At 44.0% G+C, this 26,236-nt stretch overlaps 2 protein-coding genes across 2 annotated transcripts in view; both read left to right on the forward strand.

The window, feature by feature from the left end:
• Positions 1-26,236, forward strand: part of LOC111974789 (RNA-binding Raly-like protein) — a 294,018-nt gene that overhangs the window by 86,473 nt on the left and 181,309 nt on the right. The gene's annotated exons all lie outside the window — the stretch shown is intronic.
• LOC111974790 (fibulin-7) overlaps positions 15,636-26,236 on the forward strand; it is a 19,545-nt gene continuing 8,944 nt past the window's right edge. Inside the window, 3 exon segments of the mRNA XM_070446845.1 lie at positions 15,636-15,771; positions 19,706-19,730; positions 19,733-19,789. Of these exon segments, the coding sequence (XP_070302946.1) occupies positions 15,706-15,771; positions 19,706-19,730; positions 19,733-19,789 (148 nt within the window). The 5' untranslated portion in view covers positions 15,636-15,705.

Here is a 26,236-nt window from a genome sequence, read left to right on the forward strand (position 1 = left end):
ACATACACATACACATACACATATGTTTAAACAAATAGAATGGGGAACTACCTTCCCATGACTGAGGGTGACAGACCGACTTCCTCTCTTTGTGACCTGAAGGGCTCTTTTTCAGGGACACATTTTGCTTTTGGGACACTCCCATGCCAGGCTCTCCATTTAGCCCCCTATTGTTAATGTTCACTGACAAGGTTTCTTCTGAAGACTTAGTCGCAGGGCTCTGGAAATCGATAGCCTAAAATGGATACAGTATTTAGGGACTGATGGGGAGATCGATAAAATGACAGACTGTGTGGGAGTATGAGAGGGAAATAAATAAATAAAGTTGGTTGTATGAGCACAGACCATGGCACAGTGACTCTGCTGCTCTGCCAGCTGACCATTGGGTCACTGAGTATACTATCTCATCCTCATAGGTCTTAAATAGATCAACAACAGCAAGTGTGCTATCCATCGCTAAAGGCCAGCACAGGCCATGTGATGGTACCTGATCTTAAACAAGACAGTCCTAAAGAAACTACACAGTCAGTATGGTGAACAGCGAACACCCTGGGAGGCTGAAAGGTGATCTCTGCTTTTAAAGCTGGTGCACTTAGGGCAGGATTCCGGCTAAGCAAGGTGGCCTATGAGCCCTGTATTTGTATTTATTATGGATCCCCATTAGTGCTACTCTTCCTGGGGTCCACCACAATTAAGGCAGTTATACAATTTTAAAAACATTGCAATACATTCACAGCACACTGTGTGCCCTCAGGCCCCTACTCCACCACTACCACATATCTACAATACAAAATCCATGTGTACGTGTGTGTGTATAGTGAGTATGTTTTCGTGTGTGTGTATGCATGTGACTGTGCCTATGTTAGTGTTTCTTCACAGGTGTTTCATAAAGTGTATTTTTATCTGTTTTTTAAATCTAATATTACTGCTTGCATCAGTTACTTGATATGGAATAGAGTTCCATGTAGTCATGACTCTATGTAATACTGTGCGCCTCCCATAGTCTGTTCTGGACTTGGGGACTGTGAAGACCTGTATTTAACATGAGATCCTCTCTAAGCTTTACAGGAATGTGGTTCTGAATATAAAACAGCAACACCTCCACCATTGGCATTTCTGTCTTTTCTGTAAATGTTATAACCTTGTATTGCTACCACTGTATCATCAAAGGTATTATCTAAGTGAGTTTCAGCGATAGTCAGAATATGAATGTCATATTATTGATTTCATGAACCTTGTTTCTTAAGCTACATATGTTAACGTGGGCTATTTTGAGCACTTTTCTGGGATGCTTGATTGTTTTCATTGCATTACTGGAGAATTTATGAGATATAGAATGTTCTCATGTTATTGATGTTAGTGCAGGGTGAGCTGCACACAGTGGACTTCCTACTAGGCCACACGGCCTCAGTGCTAACAGTGGACTTCCTACTAGGGCACACCGCCTCAGTGCTACAGTGGACTTCCTACTAGGGCACACCGCCTCAGTGCTAACAGTGGACTTTCCTATAGGCACGACCGCCTCAGTGAACAGTGAGCTTCCACTAGGCACACCCCTCAGTGCTAACAGTGGACTTCCTAACTGACCCGCGGTTTTTTATGTTGAACTTTAGTGGACTTCCTACTAGGGCACACCGAGTATGCTAACAGTGACTTTCTACTAGGGCAAACCGGTCAGTGGCTAACAGTGGACTACCTACTAGGGCACACGGTGCAGCTCAGTGGGTAACAGTATAATTCATCATAGTAGCATGTTATGCATAGTGCATCATTAGTGTAGGATAGCAAAGTCATAGGGGCATAAATTGATTAGTTACATGACTACCAACTTGTCCCTCTATAATGATGTACATATTGCTTGACAGTCATTATGACGAACTCAGTGTCACAATGGTGGAATAACTGAGCTGGGCTTGGACATTTGATAAGTCATTGTCTCAACGCAGCCTTATAATGCTTGTGAAAGGATCCACGTAAACCCAAATGATTTCGGGGGATTCCATCTCCTTATCATACTATACAACACGTTTTTGTTATCCAAAAGTTATTGAAATGTCAATCAAAAGTTACCCACCCATTGAGCTCCTCTAATGTCTCTCCTCTTCACTATGAGAGGAGTGAGACCAGAGAACAACTGGTGGACCTGTGCTGTAGGGGAGCTTAGAGAGTTGGAGAAGGGGTCGTGGAAGTGTAGGGGTATAAGGGGGGTGGGGAGTAGGGCGCAAGCGGACCAATCTGGGCGTGTTAGCGTCTCTTTATAATCGCGCTTGCTGGTTGAGAGGTGTGTGTCTCTAAAGTGGAGGATCAAATGAAACCCACCGTCACCCGCTATTAACATTCTCTCCTCTCCTGGCACAGAGCCTGCTACAACATAGACAGACTCACAGGGTTATGCTTAAAGATACAGTACAGTCAGAGACATGATGGGCCTGTCAGTATCAAGTACTGAGTTGGGATATCCGCCCACTAAAGAGACACAAGGCACTGAGGCAGATGAAGAACTGAGTGTCTAAACAGTGTCCCAGTAGACACATTTATAAGCATACAGTGCATTTGGAAAGTACTCAGACCCCTTAACTTTTTACACATTTTGTTACTTTACAGCCTAATTCTAAAATGGATTATATTGTTTTTTCCCCCTCATCAATCTACACACAATACCCCATAATGACAAAGCAAATAGAGGCTTTTAGAAATGTTTGCAAATTTGTAAAAAATGTACGTGAGGATATATTACTGTGTTCTTGGGGACCTTCAATGCTGCAGAAAATGTTTTTGTACCCTTCCCCAGATCTGTGCCTCGACACAATCCTGTCTCCGAGCTCTACGACAATTCCTTCGACTTCATGGCTTGGTTTTTTGCTCTGACATGCACTGTAAACTGTGGGACCTTATATAGACAGGTGTGTGCCTTTCCAAATCATGTCCAATCAATTGAATTTACCACAGGTGGACTCCAATCAAGTTGTAGAAACATCTCAAAGATGATCAATGGAAACAGGATGCACCTGAGCTCAATTTCGGGTCTCATAGCAAAGAGTCTGAATACTTATGTAAATAAGGTATATCTGTTTTTTTATTTGCAATACATTTGCAAAAATTTCAAAAAAACAGTTTACGCTTTGTCATTATTGGGTATTGTATGTAGATTGATGAGGATTTTTTTTATATAATACATTTTAGAATAAGGCTGTAACGTAACAAAATGTGGAAAAAGTCAGAATATTTTCTGAATGCACTGTATAAGCAGCATATAAACAGTGTGGATTTTTCTGTTTTGCTGATGAGGAACTGATGAGGCAGCCTCTGCCTCTGCCTCTGTTAGGACAGGTAGACGGACAGTGGCTGTCACTCATTGACTAAGCTGTTTGACCCCTGTCTCATCTTGTGCGCGTCGAGTGGTAGCAGAATGTCTCCGCTRAGCGTGAACTGCCCCGGCAACCACAGCCAGTTACCGTGGAGACGGCTGTCAGCACTCAGGACCTGAGCGTGAAAGGGGYGTGTTTCCACATATGCCGTTTCACGACTGGCCCCCCAAGAAGGGGTCCTGTTTCAGAGATGGGGAGAGGGGACAGAGGGGGAGGAAAGGGGGAGGGAGAGGGTATCCTGGCACACATCAGTGGGATGTCATGCAAAGRTATCCGACTCCCACTCGCTCTTCAGAGAGATCWAAAATMTTGCCAGGCCATCAACATACAACCATCTCTCCATTTCACTGACCCCCATCTCTTCTCCTTCACCATTACTACAGCCCCCACCAGTCACATCTTTCCACACCTTCTCAACGTTGCTCCTCAAAGATTCTGCCAGCCTTCCATCACCTTGAGAGGGCCCCAACACAAACAGACTCTCCAGGCCACTCCTGTCCTACTGATAGCCACATCTCACAGCCTGCCTGTGTGTACTCAGCAGAGCTCACAGCTGGTGTTTTCACCTGAATGTGTGTTATAAAAAACACCCCCCTTAGAGAGGAGCCAGAATGAGACAGCCAAACAAATCAGTGTCATTTCCTCCATAGTGGCTTGAATGGGTCCACTGATGAGGTGAAAAGAGGGGAGTTTTCATCTTGTCACCTTTTAAGTTAATCTTCCTCTGGCACATCTGTGTTAATATTTAAGGGCCTTCTGAAAGGGAACACTGACCCGTTTGTCAATTATTGAACCTTGCAGTGAAGTAAGAGATCCTCAATAGTCAGAAACACTGACTGTAGCCATGTGTTTCAATTTATTAAGGAAAATACCTACTAAAACTCAGATGAAGGTCTTATGACTGACACACGAAAACATTGGAGAGAATACAACAGTCCCAGTGTATGGGAGTATACATGCCATACTATAAAGAGCTTGGAAAGGATGATATTGCTTCCTGTAGGACTAACTTCATCATTAGCACTACTTCCTCATCATAGGACATTTGTTGTTTGATGAATGGAGGCATGTCCAGATGTCAGGGGAGTGACAGCTAATTAAGAGTGTGCTAAGCCCCTTTGAGCACATTGTTCCCCCTGYTGTCCTCTGGTCAAAATCATCAYRGCACGCTTTGATGCCGCCAGAGGGGAGCAGGGTCACCYGGCAAGTCCCCTTCTTGAATGTTCCATTTCACGTCACAATGCATCAGCGCAAGGAATTAAGTAAGTACAGGAGTGAAGCAAAGACCAGACATAGGAGTATGTTGAGTCTTACTCTGTTATGGTCCGTAAAGTCAACAACTTATAGCTGAGGAATTGATGTTGGCAAGGAGTGCAGACCATAAAATAAGCCAAGACAGCACAGAGCTTTTAATAGCAAAGTGACAATCAGCAGGAACACTGTTTCCCAGGCGATGTTTTCATGCACAKTCAAAACTGTCTTTTAGCCGTGGGAGTCCTCAGCTAAGTGGAGACATTAAGTGGGTTGAACTTTGACCTAAAGTACTGTAAATTACTTAACTACAGACGCACACATAGCCTATATACTTTCTCTCACACATATCCAGCATGCAAAACTTGAAATGACTTCATTACAACGAGAAAATTAGTTTCTGCAATGAGTAGARGTAATACAAACGCCTSCCRCTGTCTTACACSAAAAGAAAATACTTAATTTCCATTTCTGTATTTGAAGCAAAGTACCTCCTATTGTCAGACAGGCTTCCCRAGCCCTCGGGGAACCTCCAGAGGGCATGGACTGAGTACAGAGAGAGAAGAGCCTCATTTGTGAAACTGTGTGAAGCGCTGCTCTTTTATCTCCTGAAGAGAAGAAGAAGAGGGCGGCTGCTGCAGGGCCACACTATAATATCTTTACCGACACAATGAGACAGCGCTTACCCACACCTGCTGCCATGCCTGGGTGGAAATTCCTCAAAGAGAATCACAAACGCAGCTAAAGCCCTGAGCCTTTTAAGCGTTTATCAGTAAAGCTCCTWAATATGCTTCATCAGCTCGCCCGGATTCCTCCATCGGCCTTCGCAAGCAAATTACCTGTAATACCACAGTCCTGAATGCTGCATGATAATATCCTCATCCTCTTTTTCTCATGACYTGTTATCAGCTATGTGCAGTTTGCCGATGCTTAGCAGCAGTCTAGGAACTCTGCTCTATCTGTATACATGGGCTTTGAGAACGCAATCTATGATAAGTGAATGTTTTGGACGAAACGGCCATTAGGCCTCTAGGACATACTATTCAACCCCACTGTTTTGTGTTTCATTATCCACTGATTGTCCTCTGTCCTCGTCTGTCCTCATGCAATGTAAGCGGGAGATAAGGGAGATAAGACTGGCACAGTAATAGTGTCACGCCCTGATCTGTTTCACCTGTCCTTGTGCTTGTCTCCACCCCCCTCCAGGTGTCGCCCATCTTCCCAATTATCTGTACCTTTGCCTTACCCTGGATTTTCAACCCATGTCTGTCTTTGCCTGCCCCTGTGCCACAATAAACATTGTTACTTCGACAGACTGCATCTGGGTCTTACCTTGATCCCTGATAAATAGATGGCATCAGATATGGAGAAAATGCCCAGTGGTTCTCATTGACTCAACAAACAGGGGGATTATCATTGGAGGCTTGTCACACATTAGTGTCGTTTCAGGCTGCACAGTGCCTACCCACACTATTCACTCAGTCCTTGGGTAACATGCTTGTTTTGTCTCACGTTATCTGAGTGTTTAAGTGGAAATCATGAGACTATCCCTGAGACCGTTAGTCTGCATTACCTAATCAGTGATGAAAACTACAACTTCTTCAATTTAGTTCAATTAAGTTCAGTTAAGATTCATTTACATTGCCTTCAGAAAGTATTCACACTCCTTGACTTTTTCCACATTTTGTTGTGTTACAATGTAGAATAAGTCAAGGGGTATGAATACTTTCTGAGGCACTGTATACAACTAGTCGCTGTAATTTTCACATGACTAGTCAGTCTGCGGGCAAACAACGATTCTAACAGTGAGGAAACCCTAAATCTAACTGAGCCGCCAGGTAGGCGCTGCCATTGACTTCATCTACACACACTGATATAACATCTATCCTGCCTGTTAGTTTGAGTAGAGACAGAGAGACACAGTATGTAATCCTCCTGGTCCCTAACAGGTATATCTATCTCAGAGCCCCAGGGACAGATCCCAGATCCACCCCACACAGTGTTGATGGCCTTCAGCATTAACACCCTGCCAGAGACAGCACCATACAGAACAGCTGTGGTGTCAGTGCCCCTGTGACTGCAACATGCACTGTCTTCGTTAACACACTGATATTCACTGTCTCTCACTGTTGGGAATATCAACGTTTCAACAGAAGATACCCTGTGAGAAATCTCTGGTGTCGCTGCCTTTGTTTAGTTGTTAGAGATGGGGAAATGGGGATACCCTCAGAGAGGGAGGAACTGTGACTACTTATGAGGATACGATTTCAACTGATCTGTACAGTACCTTTGGATATAATATATAGCTGTGTTATAAATCATGGATCAAATGGAGGGCCTTTACCGAGGGCTCGGTTAACCAAGAGACAGACTCTGTGACAAACGGTAATTGGGAGCATGGGAAAGAGCACAGGGGAGGGTTTCTGGCAGGGCTCTATTTCAGGTGACCTTGGTGTCCAGCAGGCAGCAGCAGCCATGTAACTCAGTGATGTGTTTCAAATGGGCCAGCCTGCATGGCAGCACGGCAGTTGGCATAGTTACATTTGCTTACAGCTCCGGGTAGAAGTTGCCATCATAGAGCTAGGACCAGCCTATACTCCCCAATCAGAGGGGCAGACAGACAAACAGACAGACAAACTGACACACACACACACACACACACACAACATAAATATAAGGAAAGGCAGGCAAGGCAACTAACCATTTTTTGCATGTTAGCGGCCATGGGGGTGACCCAGCTGCGCAGCCTATTGTGCTGTGTAACAATCAGAAAATGCTCCTTCAACCCAAGCCCTGGAATAAAGAAAAGCACACAATTATTTAGGACTGGTCGCCATGGCAATGGAATGCAAGTGTCTGTAAGGGGGACAAGGGGGTTGGCTGAAAGGTCTGTTGATACAGTAGCACTCCACAACATTGGGACAGTGTATATCCACAGCCTGTACATGCCATAGGCTAAACAAATTTGTATGGCCTATCATTTGGAGAACTGAAATGTGTATTGCCGCCTATCATTGGAGAACTGAAATGTGTATTGCCGCCTATCACTGGAGAACTAATATCTCTATTCAATATATAGGCCTTGTAGCCTTACTGAGGATGTTTTCCCCAAATAGGAATCTGACAGAAATATAACAAAATCTTACAATTTTCAGAATCCTATAGCATTCTTTATTTTATTGGGAAAGAAGAAAAATCGCATAGGTTATTTTGATTAAACATAGCATAGCATAATTTACTAATGAATGTTATCGGCTGTTTAGCCTAAATGCTAATCACATTTTAGCAATTTACAATTTAAGATGGAATGTAGGAAACAGATGACAACTTACAAGTTGTATCTGCTTAAAATTAGTTAGTTAGTCCAGTATGGCTCAGTTGATAGAGCATGGCGCAAGGGTTGTGGGTTCGATTCCCACGGGGGCCCAGTATGAAAATGTATGCACTCATTACGATAAGTCGCTCTGGATGAGAGGGTCTGCTAAAATGTTAGCCTATATCCACTGTAAATTAAATAACATTGCAGAGTGAAATGTTCTGCATTAATTAGAATAGTTTGAGAATTCTTTGCAAGAGAAGTTAATAAAAACCATCACACTTTTCTTCACATATACTGTATCGCGTGCATCGGCCACCCTGCTGTTTCCTCTGACCAGTGCTGAGCCGAACACAGAACAGGCGATGCGCGCTCTTACCGCTCTCAGATGAATCAGCGCGGCTCGGTTTCTCCGTGATTATCCTATTCGCGTGGGTGCTGTACGGGGTCTGGAGGGTCACCATGAAAAACAGAAGCAGACACGAGGGACCAGTTAGAGACCCCATGGCTACTGAGGTAAATCGTGCCAAGTACTCTAAACTCCTCGTGGTCAAGTGGCTCCCTCTTTTACCCTCCTCTTCTCTCCCTCTCTTTCACTCCCACTCACTCTCTCTCTCTCCCCTTCCSACGAGTTGTCAACATTTTGCAACTGTTCTTATCCACTCACGCGCACACAGTTGGCCGCTACTCAAACTTTAGTTGAATGAATGATACACGATCAGCAATAAACCCACATGCACAACCAAACTTCTAAAAGCTTGGCTGACCTTTTAACCACACAAATCAAATCAAATCAGTATTAAGTCATGCAGTGGTGACCCGGTGGGGCTGTTAAGTCTGTTTAGCTAAAATATATATATACAGTGCCAGTCAAAAGTTTGGACACACCTACTCATTCAAGGGTTTTTCTTTATTTTAGTATTTCTATAATGTAGAATAATAGTGAAGACATCAAAACCATGAAATAACACATATGGAATCATGTAGTAAGCAAAAACGTTTAAACAAATCAAAATACTATATATGGATATATTTTGGATTCTTCAAAGTTAGCCACCTTTGCCTTGATGACAGCTTTGCACACTCTTGACATTCTCTCAACCAGCTTCACCTGGAATGCTTTTCAACAGTCTTGAAGGAGTTTCCACATATGCTGAGCACTTGTTGGCTCCTTTTCCTTCACTCTGCGGTCCAACTCATCCAAACCATCTCAATTAGGTGAGGTCGGGTGATTGTGGAGGCCAGGTCATCTGATGCAGCACTCCATCACTCTCCATCTTGGTCAAATAGCCTTACACAGCCTGGAGGTGTGGTGGGTCATTTCCTGTTGAAAAACAAATGATAGTCCCACTAAGCGTAAACCAGATGGGTTCCAAGAAGGCTCAAGGTCATTGGCCACAGATCAAATGACGTCAAATCACATTATATTTACCGTAGCTTTGATTGGACTGATCATGTTACTTTCAAAATCTTAGCTAGCAAGCTAGACAAGCAGTCATCATCATGAATCAGGTATTGGTGCTCATTGGCATTGGACATAAAAATGTGTCACGACTTCCACCGAAGTCGGTCCCTCTCCTTGTTCGGGTAGCGTTCGGGCGGCGACGTCACCGGCCTTTCTCCATCGCCGATCCACTTTTCATTTTCCATTTGTTTTGTCTTTTGTTTTACACACCTGGTTTCATCCCCAATTCATGTTCATTATTTAACCCTCTGTTTTCCCCATGGTTTTTGTGCGTGTTTGTTTATTGTAAGTTCGCCGATGTTTGTGGCTTGGTGTTACTTCTTGTATTTTGAATTTTGAGTAAAGTTCCTTTTGTTACTCATCTCTGCTGTCCTGCGCCTGACTCCTCTGCACCAGCTACACCCAGATCTACAAAATGTCAAGTTGAAAATCGCAAATTCAACAATGAGTGGTTGTGAAGGAATCAGTAGCTAACTGCAAGCGTTGCAAAGCAATCACTATTTTGCTTCTCCTGCCTGCTATTCAGTGGAGAGGGTGTGTGGTCCAAGTCTGGGTTTAAGGATATAAAACATCTGTCTGAAATTATCTCTTTTCCAAGCTTAAAATGATACAATTCACTCGCAGTACCATGGCCCAGTAAAGGTTGAGTCATTGGCCATGTTGTCAATCCAGCATGACTTCTGCAGCATTCAAAACAACTGGAAACTCAGAACTGGGAAATCTCAGGCTTCAGTTCAAGACAACTGGGAACTTGGCGAAAAAATGAGCTCCGACTAGGAAAATACATTTTGAACGGTCATCCAACTCAGAATTCTAAACCGGGAACTTTGGCCTCTTTCTAGAGCTCCAACCTGAAGATCACTGACATCATGATTCAACTGTGTTTTTTGTTGTTGTTTCCAGTTGTCTTGAAAGCACCTTTGATGACAAAATTTGCCCACAAGAAGCACCACCACGCCACCTTCCTGTTCAAGTGAGGACAGCGCAACAATGGTGAGTCCAAAAATGTATTGTATGCCGCTGCATAAATTAGCTCATGTGCTTTTCTTCACGAGGAGGGATACTATATAATGTTGTTGGGTCTGTAACCATGCTTGCCAGTGACAGTCGCTTCCCATTCAAATATTTGTTTTCAACAAAAAGTTCAGTAATAGACCCGTGTAATTCCAGTTGATATTGCAAGCATTGTTTATTGTTTTTTTGTCACCGTTATAGTGCAGTGAATGTATTGTTATGTGCTGTGTTGTGTAGTGGCTTTGCTGGCATGCATAAAAACAATGGTTGAGTTTGCCCCACCAAGATTTACATGCTAAAATCGTCACTGGTCTCATATGTGAAAATGTTTCGTCTGTTCCTCAAAATTGTAAATGTCAACCATTCCCATGAAAAACTAGGTGAGACAATTCAACTCATTCAAGTTGTCTACAGAGAATATACAGTGCATTCGGAAAGTATTCAGACCCCTTGACTTTTTCTACATTTTGTTACGTTACAGCCTTATTCTAAAATATATATTTTTTTAATCCCTGATCAATCTACACACAATACCCCTGTCACGCCCTGGCCTTAGTTATCTTTGTTTTCTTTATTATTTTAGTTAGGTCAGGGTGTGAGATGGGGGATGTATGTGTTTTGTATTGTCTAGGGGTTTTGTATGTTTATGGGGCAGTGTCTAGTCTAGGTGTATGTATGTCTATGGTTGCCTAGATTGGTTCTCAATTAGAGACAGCTGTCTATCGTTGTCTCTGATTGGGAACCATATTTAGGCAGCCATATTCATTAGGTAGTTCGTGGGTGATTGTCTATGTGTAGTGTTTGTGTCAGCACTATTTGTTTATAGCGTCACGTTCGTTCGTTTGTTGTTTTGTTAGTTTGTCAAGTGTTCTTCGTTTCATTTCATTAAAAGAAGAATGCATTGTTATCACGCTGCGCCTTGGTCCTCCACTCTTCAACCATATAACGAACGTGACAACCCCATAATGACAAAGCAAAAACTTTTTAACATTTTTAATATTAGCAAATTTATTACAAATAAAAACTGAAATAGCTTGTTTATTCAGACCCTTTCCTATGAGACTCTAAATCGCCACTGCTTCCTTCCAAACCACTTTTGCGATTTCCGACTTGTTTTGTAATGTTTATGTCCAATGGCCGATGAGTACCGAGACGTTTTATTTCTCTTCATATGAAAAGGATTTGCCAGTAGATTTTCAACGCGATTCATGATGACGACTGCTTGTCTAGGTTGATAGCGAATATTTTGAAAGTGAACTGATCATGTCAACATCCTAATCAAAGCTACGGTCGATAAAACGTCCTTTGATCTGTGGCCAATGACCTTGAGCCTTATTGGACGGGCCCTTCTACCGTAAATCTATGCCAGCACCCAAAGGGGCTTGAACTTTCTAGCTCTCCCTGTAGATTTTTTCGGTGACGAGGTGTCCCCATGAGTGACAGAACACTGAGCCAATCACAGCGCAACTAGAGAACATTACCAACCCCTACGCTCTGTATTTTCCGCTGGCTGCCCCACCACTTCAGAAAGTACTGAGCTAGGCTGAAACACCTGCATTTTGGAGCTGCCTCACTCAATAAAGCTAAAAAGAGAACATGTTGTATGTGGCTTTATTAACAGTTTTTTACATTGTTTGCAAACAGATATTTGATATGTAAAAAATACATATACAGTACCAGTCAAAAGTTTGGACACACCTACTCATTCAACGGTTCTTTATTTTAACTTTTTTCTACATTGAGAGAATGTCAAGAGTGTCTTCACAAGGTCCTTTGCTGTTGTTCTGGGATTGATTTGCACTTTTCGCACCAAAGTACGTTCATCTCTAGGAGACAGAACGCGTGTCCTTCCTGAGCGGTATGACGGCTGCGTGGTCCCATGGTGTTTATACTTGCGTACTATTGTTTGCACAGATGAACGTGGTACCTTCAGGCATTTGGAAATTTCTCCCAAGGCTGAACCAGACTTGTGTAGGTCTACAATTTAATTTANTACTATTGTTTGCACAGATGAACGTGGTACCTTCAGGCATTTGGAAATTTCTCCCAAGGCTGAACCAGACTTGTGTAGGTCTACAATTTAATTTAGCAAATGAATGACTTAAAATGGAAATGAATTACTTAAAAATCATACAATGTGATTTTCTGGATATTTTTTTATTAGATTCCGTCTCTCACAGTTGAAGTGTACCTATGATAAAAAATTACAGACCTCTACATGCTTTGTAAGTAGGAAAACCTGCAAAATCGGCAGTGTATCAAATACTTGTTCTCCCCACTGTATATATTAGCTAAACAGAGCCCCATCTGTCCTGAATGACAGGTCGCCACTGTAAAACACATAGGATGTGTGTATATATGGAAAAATAGACCTTAAAAAAAGTCCACCAATCGATTTGGTCGAGCAGACGACTTTTGATTAATCAATAGTTTTTTTAGTCTGGACCAGCCCTAAGGCCAATGTATACCCTATGTAAAACAATCAAGATAACATAAATTAAAAGCCAAAGGTGACTGTCAGTAGGCCTATCTGAGTGATCCCAGGTGTGGCGTAGGGCAAGCTACATACAACAGTAGGCTACATCCGTGTTAGCACAAGTCAATTACTGTAGCCTAAACTCTTTATTAAGAACATATACCGTACTTGAGAGATAGACAAGGAGCCCAAACAGAGCAGAGATCAGTGTCACTGATCCATGAGAATAACATCTACAACTTCTATGGACTCACAATGAAAATATTTATGTTTCACTGAAGGCAACAGACATAACAAATATCTGACATGTGGCTTTTTTTCAATTAAGGTTTTCCAAAGAACAGATATTTTGTGTGTGTGTGTGTGTGTGTGTGTTCATTTGATGAGACTGGGCTACCAATGACTGGCATTACAGTCCTAACTATGGCATTCATTTGGAGAATTCTGCACCGCTTGTCCTATTTCCTCAGGATAGGTAACTACAGTGATTGCAGAGTGTAGCGCTGAAAGAAATGGCTCAGTCCGCCTTCATGCAATAGTGGGRAACACTGTGAGAGAGACCAAATAATCAGAGGTTTTCCTATGCCATCTCTATYRGGCTAATCTCTGCAAACACAAAGTACAACTATAGAATGAGATAAGTTTCAATAATCAGGGATGCTCACACACCATGACGAGAAATCTCACCCATCTTTTCAGGAATCCTTTGTTACGTAGTGGTCTACTACAGCAGTAGATCCCCACAAAGTCAGCAAGACAATATAATCACCACAGTGAAACTATGAAACGTCTGCTGAACAGAAGAGTTCTGATACCCAATCATTCTCCATCATCACATCAAAACCCCAACTTTTCCAACTACACCCCCGCCGCACGACACACAAACATATCAAATGTCTTGACCATTAGTAGGAAATAATATGCGCAAATGTAATCAAAAATGACATTTCACAATAAATCCCTCCAAACTTGAGTATTCTCAAGACTCTGTGATTTAATTTGAGGGTTCATACTGTATGTGTGTGTTCCCCACAGAAACTGAAGGACAGGGGGTAGGGGGTGTGTATTGGGGAACCAGTTTCAACAGAACCTCAACTAACTGTGCTGTTCTGCTTCTCATTAGAGAAGGATCTCACAGGATTGAGAGCCATCTCGTGTTTCTGTATTAAATTCTCAAAGATATAAAAGAACAGACATTGTGGAGTGAGACCCCCATGCAGTGAGGCACCAATCAGTCACGAACCACTCACTGATCATGGGCTATTGATTCTACATGCAGCTCTCTTCCCATTATCCTCCCATAGTGACATCACCTACTAGGATTAGGGAAGGTACTGTAGTAGCGCCGAGTCACCTCAGTGAGTAGGACAGAGATTCAGACATGGGAGTGATGCTTATATCACATCCTGGGCATAGTGAAGGGCTTTCAGTAGGATGGGGTACTGTACATGGGTGAGTAGGTGGGTGGGTGGTAGTGGGAAAGTTACTGTTGTGTGACTGTTGTCTTCAGTGCTGTCCTGGGGGATTTGAGACCATCATGTCAATGAGTCGTGAAAGAGACAGATTTTACCCAAGAGGACGGGTGCGGAGGTCCCTGTGATGAGTGATGCAGAACCACAAGCCCTGGAATAGAATAGAATGCAGAAGGGATAAATGTGTATCATAATGGACAGTGGGAGAGAACTATAGCTGAGCAAGCAGAGAAGCAAGGAGCAGTAAAGTAGAGGCCAGTAAATGCAGTACAGTTCAGTGCTAAAGGTCATCCACAAGTGGGTCTATACTACGTGGGTGGGTGGTTGAATCAGCTACAGGTGGAATCAGATCTAACTCACTGACAGGTCTGTGATGAAACAGGACTCCTGATGCTTCAGCAGTTGGTGATTTACTATCTGGAGCTGATTATGGCATGAGAATGTTTTATGGTATGAGAACGTTCACCAGGCTGGGGGTACGACAGAACAACTAACCTCAGCTATACTTCCATGGTAGTGGTGGTGTTAGGTGTGTTCTGCTGGGGAGATGAGAACAGAACCGTTGTATTAGATGATGGCAAGGTGATGGACACTTACTCCCTGCAGAGGGCACACCTTCCCCATCTTCTATGCTCACTCAACAGTAAACTTTTACTCTCAGGATGTCTGCCATTCAAGATAACAAAAAACACATTGGAACACAGACTCATTGTCCATTAGGCTACTGTAATTACCTGGTAATAACCACAAGGCTGAGTTAATTCAACAAAATGTGTGTGCTGTTCAAGTAGGTTATATGTATTCCTGTGTTACATAGTTATTTCCCTAATGAAAGATGGGTCTACATTTCCTCGTAAATCATGAGAAGATGCAACCTGTATGAGTTGTGTCTCACATTACCCTGCTTGTCACCTTCCCACAATGCCCACTGCCCAGTGGAGCTGCATCAATCCATCCAAGCTTCCTGATAAATTTGTTTTTCTCTTCAGTTTACAAATCCACATCTGAGAGGCTTTCATGAGGGAGGAAATTTGCCATGTGCCTTCCAAAAAAAGGAAAAGAGTTTGGAAAAAATACACATGCCTACGCAATGGTTATTTTGTAAAATGTGGTCAACAGGTCTTCTAGTCCCATAACCTGATTGTTTCTCGAGAGTAAACCCTACATTCCATAAAGTTTCGCTTGGCAACTTGTCTGACATGTGAATGAATTAATAGCATTTCTCACAAATACCACTGAGGTGCTTAAAGCGCATTTTACACACTGGATTCACTGTACCCAGAAGATACCCAACCCAGCACGCTTCGGGACTGAGTGTAAACGCAGTACAGGATTAACTGAAAATGATTTGGACGCACGCTGTCATTGTGTTCCTGTGGCTTTGTCCAATCCACGCTGCGTTTGGGCAGGTGAGTGTTTCCTGAGCTTGTCAGTGTCATGAGGGCACCCTGGGCACTATTAAGAGACAAGATATGGTGTTTCTTGGATATATTTTGCACAGCTGGTTGGTCCAATCAAAAATGTAGCTGATTTAAAAGCACATATTACACTACATACACAGAGTAAAACGTAAAATCCAGTAAATTACTGAATTTGATATGATCATGGATTACCATTATAATCTCTATGAGTGTGTTACGATTTAATGTAGGCTATTGTGGTTTCTGACGTGTTTAGGTAGTCCGTTAATGTAATAAATCAGAAAACATTTCCAGACCAATTAACTATCACATATAGCCTCAGCCATAGTTAAAATTCTTGCCATTATCTGTAATGACCTGAAAAGACAGTGGGTAAATATCACACAGATTTACAACTGGAAATAGACCTGAGAGAAAGGTTGTCTGAATGCCCTTTTCGTGGACAGGCTTTAGTTCAACATCTAACACTGAGGGATGCAGCATTGATGTCTGGGTGTTGTTGAAGGTCAAAACGCATCAAGCTGAAGTGTCAATCTCTTGTAAAGTCAGGAGCCTGCAAGTCCAGCTATAAGGTCATTATCCATGCATCATGAATGGACAGACACCCATTGATAGAACTGGTGTTTGGTCGACCTCAATTCCCAGGCAAGCTGCACAAACAATTACTAAGGCCCTTGCATGCATGTCAGACACCGAGAGGCCCATCACTATGAATAGACCCAACACTCTGACGTGTTTCAGCAAAAACCGCTAAACCTCTCTACCTTGTCACAGGACAAGGGTCTATATTACAGCAGGCTGGTATGGGTGTGTGTGTGTGTGTGTGGTGTGTGGTTGTGTGTGTGTGTGTGTGTGTGTGTGTGTGTGTGTTGTGTGTGTGTGTGTGTTGTGGTTGTGTGTGTGTGTGGTGTGTGTGTGTGTGGTGTGTGTGTGTGTGGTGTGTGTGTGTGTGTGTGTGTGTGTGTGTGTTGTACTCTTTCTGTTGTTCAGTTAGAAATTCATGTGGAATGTCAAATTTGGACTCAATTTAGTTTTTGACATTTAGTTAAGATCATGACGTACTGTGTGGTAAGGAGCTGTGTGTATGAGGAGTCTGTTGAGGTCTCATTAGTGATCTTTGGCTTGTTCTTGTCATGGCACAACTCACACTGCAGAATTGAAGCCATGCAGTGATTACATAATTGAACAATGTCAGCCAGAGTATTATTAGCTAAAGGACACTTTTCCTTTTATGCAAAACCTTTCTGCATCACAGAATTCACTTAGAACAATCTAGAATCTTGGATTAGATCACCATGCTACTTTGGCCTTCATCATTGCACTGCACACCCTCTCGATTCAAAGAGCAGCTCAGAACTTACTGAAGGAGGCTATAGGTATGTTATAGGCACACCAAGATAATGTCACAGACACATGAAATGCAAACACATGAAATGTTTTGCAGCGGAGGCAGAAAGAGGACATTATCGCTGGGGCACACAAACAGCAGCCTCTCCCTCCTCCCTCCCTCCCTCCCTCCCTCCTCCCTCCCTCCCTCCCTCCCTCCCTCCTCTCCCTCCCTCCGTCTGACTGATGTCGCTCCAGCAGCATAGCTCCTGCTCCAGTTTCAATCAGCCAGGTGTTTTCACAGGATGACCAAATATTTACTTTTCTTACATAACTTCTGCCAGATGAAAACACTAATTGGCTTTCTGAAAACATTCATGAGAGGACAGAGAGGAGGAGGGAGAGAGTTGAAAGAGGGAGTGAGAGTTTAGGAAATATACTACTACACTCCCTGATTTCTAAGCCAATGGGAGGAGAGGCTGTGCTCATACACAGGTGATGTTTACCCTCTGGGTGTTTATTCCACACCATCTGACCCCAAACAGCCTCCTACCCTTTATCAAAACCTACAGTACACCCACCCCTGCATCAAACAATGAACGCTATGAGCAAGCAACAATATTTTCTGCCTCCAAGGAGATCATTCCACTGACTGTCAGAACTTCCACACACTTCTGGGCTGAAAAGATAGAACAGCAGAGATAGGCTGGGATATGAGAGAAGACAGACTGGGAGGGGKTTTAGTGTGATGGGAATCTGTTGTGAGAATGAGTCCAGATTGGATTGGAGCCACTCTTTCTCTCATGGAGTGTCTTCAGTGTTTCACAGCAACCCCCTTAGACCATACAGGAGGCCTACAGGACTTCTCTCTGGCACCATCAAGTAACCTCACCAGGGGCATAAGCACACAACCACCAGAACATAAAACTACTACCACTAGAGAACAACTCACTTTGCACAAAGGCAACAGCCTACCAACACTACAGCCACCTCTGACTTCAAGTTCCCCAGCTGGTGGTAGGGGTTGTTGAGATGCCCATGCGTGCCCAGAACTCTTGGTTCACGTGTAGGGCAGACAACCAGGGGGATGATGTCGCCGCTCAATTAATTCATTCACCATTAACCATATTGACTAGGCTGCCTACTGTGGACAGTGAGATTAAAAACATGACCCTCTGAGTGCTGATGTAGTATTGACGCAGGTACATCTACTCTGATGTCTCTCCTCTGGTCTCCCTAGAAACCCAGACCAGTGACCATATGCCTTTTTAGAAACTTTATGTACTGTACACTACATTCTTTACCTTTCAGTGCTATCTTAGGAAAACCCCTCAAATACTTTCTAAATGCAGTWACAAATCACTTCATGTGGCTCACCAGCTGCTAGTTTATCATTCATAACTCAAGCCAATGTACAGTAGCTGCTGTACTTCTGTCCTGTTATTCCAACATTAACTTGTTGGTGAGGTACGGTGAATTTTCTGCTGTTCTGTCCAGTTGGATTAAGTTGTGTAAGGACATTTCCTTTGGGAGTGCTATGTGTAATGAATCAGATGGATAAGACAAAGAGCTGGTTTCATAGCGCAGGGCCGCAGTCAGGTGTGGTTGAATGTGTAAAGGCCACATGGAGGTGGTCAGTGTAAGCTGGGTCCAGGGCAGGCAGGTGGTCATACATAGGGGACCGAAGGCAACACGTGACAGGCAGGGAAAAGGCTAAGTAAGTTTGTCCGGGAAGATTCAGGCATTATTAAGTAGATAACAGGAAAAGGTCTTGATAGGCTATTATGTACATGCGGGAATAGGCTATTCCTAGTTGCTCGGTCGCATTGGCAAAACGACAATTCTATACCGACGAAGGATTACATTTCGGCGAGCTCAACCAAGAGAGGCTCGAATGAAGGTATGTGTCACAGAAGGACGGAAAACATTACTCTCGGACATGATGCGGGTGCAAGAACTATATGTGGTGTGATAATGACATAACAGGTGTGTGAACAGGCTGTTCATGATTATTTTAGGTATGACTCGTGCATCTGGAGCATGAAGCTGCAATTCAGGGGATCTATGTGTTGAGAGTGTGAGCTGGAAAGTGAGCTGCGTTCAGGGGGATCTACGTGTTTTCGATTGGTTAGGAGTGACATTGCCAGCTGTTGCAGAATGTGGTCTGTATATACTGAGTGATGTTCAAATTCTAGGAAGCTAATGTAAGAGTTAGTTCTGCCTCCATCTTCTGACCAAGTCACCTGTGTCTCACGGTCCTTGACTTGAGTTTAAATAGGCAGCGTCTATCAACTGTAACTGCATTTCATTAGGCAATGAGCATGTCTCTGTGCCTATGTCACGCATAGGAAAATAAACGTGCATGTCCTCTTTTATGCTCCTCAACCCACGTTTGTAACGTGCCCTTCACTAAACACATTAAGATCTCCTGTATTACTTTTTTAAAATACAGTAACTTCGCAAATAATTGCCTTTTTGGGATGACTCTCTTGTCAAGTTATCCCTGTAACAACTTTTTAACTGTTCGACTCGCACTGGCTTCCCTTTTTCTGTTGGACAAAAACGTTTTCACCTGTTACCATGCCCTGTCCTGTAGGACTGTCCCAGCAGGCAGGACATGCAGAGTCCCTAAAGCAGGTCACGAAGCTGCTGTCGACCCACGAGGCTGCATATCTTCAGAGCTCCGCACCCTGAGGAAGAAAACTCAACTTGCTACAAAACACAGCCACCAAACAGACTGGCAAAAACACAATGGTAAGTCGTCACACAGCCCAAACATCGGTTGAAGAAGCAACATGAGCCTTAGCCCATTTTTAGCCATAGGCTTAAATCTCGATTTCTTCAGTTTTTTTTTAAAATACAGAAATGCCTAAAATGGCTTTCAGTAGGCCTGCTGCTTTTTATTTTAGAATCCAAAACACCAGTTGCAAGAATGTGAGAAGTTTGTTATATACAATGTTTTGCTATTGTTGTCAACTCATGAACGAAACCAATCGTGATTTCGTTAAGTTCGTGATAGGCGCTACACACAGCACAGCTCCGTGACCGAGTAAGGTCCGCGGTAAAAAATGACAATGCATATAGCTAGGTCTGAAAAAGTAAACATGTCCTGCGTTCTAAAACATGTTAACTCTCGAGTTGGATTGGTTAATACTTTCAACCTATGTAGCTAGATCCTTACGCTCATTGTAATGGTTAAATTGGCATTTTGGTTGAGATTCACGCACGTGATGGTAGACTATGTCCCTTAATGTTTGACTATCTTGGCTATTCATGTTGGGAAGACTATGGCCTGGAGAGATTTTAAGTAGGGACTCTTAGTGAAATTTAGTAGGCCACCTACCATACCAGCCAACCCTGCCTGGCCACAACGGCTTCTGAGCTGAGAGTTGTTACGTTAAAGTCTAGAGACACACGCTGCCTGACCAGAACAAGCAGGAAGGTTGGGAAAGTGAACGAGACACCCTACGGTAACACCGAGGTTTCAATTCCTGCTGATAATGTGAGAGCTGTATATTAGTTGGTGGCCTGGGAGCAGAAGCAGAGATAGACTGTCAGGGAGAGCCTCACCTGGAGCGGCCAGCAGCCCACCTGCCTGCGCAGATGAAGTGACCCCTACCCATCTAGTCTACAGATCACCCACCCCGTAATCCCGCAAAACCTTAAGCCGATTAGGGAGACCCACACCATTCTGACGTAAAATCACCTCTTTTGTCAACCTATGGCATCGGACTTGTCATACGTTTCTGTGGCTCCTGTTCAGGTATGTCTCGGACCATTTGTATCCTTCTCGCATTTCCTGCGATATCTCGTCCCGGTAACTTCGTAAGAGTCAATACATGTTGTACTCGTTGTCTACCATTTCTCTCGTGTCAGTGTCCCTTCAGATGCGAGCCCAATATCCTCTTTGTGCGCCATCAAATGTCTCTTTGTATCTGCTGCTATGGCAATAGCTCATACGCTCATCGTCTTGATGATCACCACTGCCTCCTGTTAGATGCGCCCGACTGCTCCTTTACGGACAGGATACTCAGGTGATCGTCCTCTTTCTTTCCGCCAATTGTTTTGGTAAACTTCATGGCATATCTAACTGGTGAACATTTAATCCATAAGATAACAGCATGTGGGCTTGCACATGCACGATATCAGGGCGTTCACACTTATCCAATTTTCCTATATATCATATGTTATATCTTACCTCACTTGGCCATCGGGACACCAGAAGTGGGTTTTAGACTTAGGATCCAGTGATTTGTGTCAGTGACACATAGTGATTAAGGCCAGCCCTTCGCTGTCTGATGCACAGCTGCGTTTTTAAACACATTAATGAGTAACAACTTCAAGAGATAGTTCTACTTAGTGAGACTATAAGTCTCACGTGCTCATAATCCTTCTCGCTGCCCCATGCACTCGGGTTTAACGGTTGCAGTACTGCACAACACAATGGATGATGGCTGAGCAAACGGGCAGACTATTCAATGCTCGATGCAGCGCGACCACACGCACACAATAGAGAGAGCATGATAGGGAGCATTTTGCGTCTTTTGGGTCGTGCATAGGCTATAGGTTGTATCCAACCCGTTGGCTAGCGGTCAGAGTGTACGTTAGCGAGCCAACATTCCATACACATAAAGACAGCGGCTCAATATTCATTTAAGGGTTCTCTCCCTCTTGTAAATCCTTCGGAGCCTCTTACCTCGGCTGTCTTTCCTCGAGACACAATTAAAATAGAGTGTTGCCTCTCGGCTCCCTGTCTGAACGGTGTGTGGACGATGGTGCACAATTCCTACCTCGACGGGTGTAACCCAGGGAGGCGTGGGCAACGGAGCCTACCGTGCCAGACGCCCATGTGCCAACAAGTACGGTTGCGAGATGTCTCCTAATGCTGTATTTACAAGCGGAAAGGGGTAGGTGGTCAGGTAATGTGGGCCAGTTTAGACTCGGGATTGGTTATAAGGGGCTTTGTTCTCTATGTAACCACAGCAAAAGTGGGTCCTGGGAGGCAGGTCGCCAGTGGTATAAATTTGTTCATAGGGTATTAAACAATCACCGTTCGGAGATAGAGGGATGTGCCTATGGACGTTTGCTTTTATCTATAAACTGGAACCAGCCAAGGATCTTTGTATTCAGTCCCTTATATTTTATCGGGTGCGCTAGGGCTTAGGGAATCTTTGGTGGAACAAGACAGACACACATGGCCGAGGACAGCGGGAGGGTCAGTCCCAGCGAAATGTGCCACTCCTCGCGCGCTGGGGGGTTGGTGTCTGGTTGTGGCCATCATGGGCCCTGGATCAAATACATTCGGGAACTGACAAACTCAGGGCTCCCATGGTAAGAGCCATGCGGCTCTACTATGCGTGGCCATACATTGGGGGTCTTTGTCGTTGGTTGCTGCGGTCTTTGTTTTTGTATTCAGGGCATGAGCCTCCCCCATTCGTCCGTCTCACAGTTACACGCTTGGGCTGTAGTGAGAGCCCTACATAGACAGAGACTAATGGTGCATCGACTTGGGGTGCGAAGGAACTTATGCATCCATGCATAAGCACTGGCTTGGCACATGGTGTGGGAGCCTGGGCATATACCAGATAACGCTACATAATCAGTCTTGGGCCACCCTCATTTCAATCGCAGTCCCACCCGTGATAGGGCTGCATTGGTGCAATCGCTGGATGTGGACAACAAGTGGGTTGAGGAAAATGTTTGGCGCCACTGAGGAATCTGACCAGTGTTGCGCGCATCGCAAGGGGATATGGATTAATGGGACCTTGGGTATTTCTCTAAAAGTGATTCATGCTTTTTTTTTATTGTTTAATAATGTCCAGCTTTTTTTAGGTGTACTAACTTTAGGTAGTGTCTTATGTAATGAGGAGGGAGCAAGCGGTATGCTGCATATTGGCAGAGGCTCGCGACCTGGCAGGTCCAACAGCCATAGCAGTGTGAACAGACACACAGACGTTACACACATGTGGAGATAAACAAAAACAAGTCTTTTTAAGGTATACAATGGGTAGCATTTGGGAACAGAAAAGTAGAACTCTATATATCAATTGGTGTTGAAAATGGCAGTGGGAGAGGTAGCAATATAGGATTCTGAATAAATTATTACAATTTACGCAGATTAATCTACCTGGAGCGTGAATAAGGGTCATGCCAGATGATGCAGGTCAGATGCAAGTATAGGAGATGCTGGTGGTGTCAACAAGAGCAGATAAGAGATTAAATAAAGAAAAAGAGGATAAATGGTGTGGGGTGAGCGTAGGCTAGGGGACTAGGGGTGTGTGATAGTTCTACTAGATGGACTATGTTATTTTTGTCTTGCAGTGTATAACGAGACTATTGTTAGATCTTGCTCGGTATAGCAGATTTTTAACCTGATTGTTGAGTGGTAAGATTAATAAGTTTTGCACATTTCATGGGGTAGATTACTTTTTTTGTCAATTCGTTCCATGTCGGCAGGCAGCAGAGAGAGAGGGTGGAACAGACGAACCAGAGGCGTTCCAATAGGACGTGGTTTTTTGGCTTTTAGGTTTTGGTAGATTTATGGGTCAGATCACCCACACCCTGCTGAGGACGCGCGTTTTGCTAGTGCTCGGGTGGGTGGGATAAGCATCGTGTACATATGCTGAAACTGAGATTGCAGTGCGCATGTCTGTATTATCTCTGTAGGTGTGGAATAAATCGCCTGGGTATGAATGGTTTGTCTCATGTTTGTCTCCTAGTTTTGGGTGGGCAGTGGGTCTGAATCGACGAACACTTTATGCGTTAAGCGAGTGGACCTCAGCACGTACATCCACCAGGTTGGCTTAATAGTACAGGTCTCGTTCAGTCGCCTGGACAGGACACATGTATAAAATGAAGAGGACGGGTTGAGACATGTGGAGTAAAGAGGAAAACGGTTTATAATCGTGTACTGTTGATTTGAAACTCGTGGCAGGTTCCTTCAGATTTTTGACTAGACAGTAGTAGTAATCTGAATATCACCGCTCTCAATTGGCATCGTGTAACGGCTCGAACAATCCCGCACATGAAGACAGCTCGAAGAGATTTGGTAGGTAATTATGGCAGTAATTATTACTTGTAATGTGACGTAACATAAAGATTGGGGAGGATCTGGCGGGAGCTGAAAAGGGAGCCATTGCAGGCTTTTTGTTTAATTTGCGAGATATCACGAATAGAGTGAAGGGGCCCCGATTCAATAAGATGGATCTTTGGGAATTGGAGTATGTTTGTATGGAGATGTCGTAAGGGCAGGAGCGACATGTATGTTATTCATTGCTTGAAAAAGATAGGCTACACTAGATCACCTAATGCAGACCTTCCTGTAGGAGTAGCTGAATAGAGTAGTCTCACCTGGGTATTCCTTATCCGCGTCTGCGAAAATGCTGGGTTTTGAATATCTCGGGTCCAGAGTTACACTTGGGTGGTGGACTCTGGTGTGTGTAGTCGTGGAAAAGAGCGTGTCGTGGTCTACGGGCACGGCTTGTCATGACTGCCCACTGTGGACATTAGGTAAAGCAGGTAGAGCATGCCGTGTTAACTGGGTTGTACTGTCCGATCTTTAGCAATGCCGCTGTGTTTGGTCAACCCTGCCTAGATGGACAGACTGGGGAATTAAGTTCTGGGCCGGCCTCCATTCTTGCAGGCTGGTATAAGGTGTCAGGGGCTGGAATCCAGAAAGCCATCTGAGAGTAGGGCAGTGCCGATCGATGAGGATCAGTTTCAGCTCATATCATAATAAGGAATAAGGGGTGTAGGGGGCCCTGTTATGGAGGTAACCGAGTGAAGAGGCAGCTCCTGTTTGTATGTTTAAGGGGTGGTGGGTGGTGTAGGACAGTTGCCCCCAACTAAGGACAAAGAGCTGGAGAGAAAGGTTAAGAAGAATATCATATGGAGAAGCTCGTTCTTGAGTGTTAGTATTGGCGACAGAGCTGCTGGGTTCTTGTTGGGCTCTGAGGGGATGTGACCGTGCGCTCACAATGGGGAAGTGGGCCTTGGGGACAAGGGGGCGATGAGTATGGACAGCAATCTGCTTTCCATCTTGATGTAGATTAGGTTGCTCGAGGTGTGCTCTTACGGTAGAGAGCATGGAAACTCACTGTGGGAGTGATCAGCAGAGACCCGATACTAAGGCATGACGGGGCAGAGGGAGGAAGATTCATGCGAGATATAGAGGCAGTAGGATATAGCAGGAAAGAGAAAAAAGTAGTCGGTCTATGACTGCAGACATTGAAACGCATAGTGGTAAACTCTCTCCCAATCATGAGCAACTGCCACAGACGCGAGCCTTTGATCGGAATCATGGCACCATCCGCACGAATTATCATGATAGCATCCCCCTCGAAAGAACCATCAATGTTGCGTCCTGCAAAAGCTAGTTGGTGAACTTAGGAGACTTAAGTCTATTAGAAAACAACAGAGGCTATCTGAAGCTCTTGGCCAATAAACAACCACAACCACATGTGTTAGGCACAGCGTCACTGGTCTCACCAAATAACAAATACTATTACTTATACCAGCGATGGCCCTTTGACAGGATCATGATGGCCGCGACTAATGGCGAGCATGGTGCCCATTGGACAGGATGCATGAACTGCCATTGACAGGATGCATGACTGCCAGATGCAGGTGCATGACTCCATTGCGATGCAAATGGACTGCCATTGGCAGGATGCATGATGCCTATTGACAGGAAGGCATGACTGCGCCATTGAAGGATGCATGACTGCCCTGACAGGAATGCATGACTGCCTATTGACAGGATGCATGACTGCCATTGCTACAGGTTATGCCTTATGTTTTAGGCGTTCGAGGGCTAGTAGTTTCACTTTCAACTTTTTTTCTGCATGAAAGTAACGGTTTTTGTGTGCAATACTGCAAACAAGAAATGCCTGTATTTAATCATGATTCACTGCAAGTGCATATTTGTGTGTGTGTGTGCGTGTGCGTGTGCGTGTGCGTTGGCGTGTGTTGGGGCGTCTTCGAGAGAGAGAGAGAGAAAGTATGAGAGCGAAGTGACAGAAAGCAAAGGAAGTGAGAGTAACGTGACGGTGTGTTTGAGGAAGTCTGGTAGGGCAGTGTTACATTATGCAAGTGCATTGGCTACAGTATAACGGATCTAGCTGCATCA

Source organism: Salvelinus sp. IW2-2015, linkage group LG15 (assembly GCF_002910315.2).
Source record: "Salvelinus sp. IW2-2015 linkage group LG15, ASM291031v2, whole genome shotgun sequence".
Lineage (NCBI taxonomy): Eukaryota > Metazoa > Chordata > Actinopteri > Salmoniformes > Salmonidae > Salvelinus > Salvelinus sp. IW2-2015.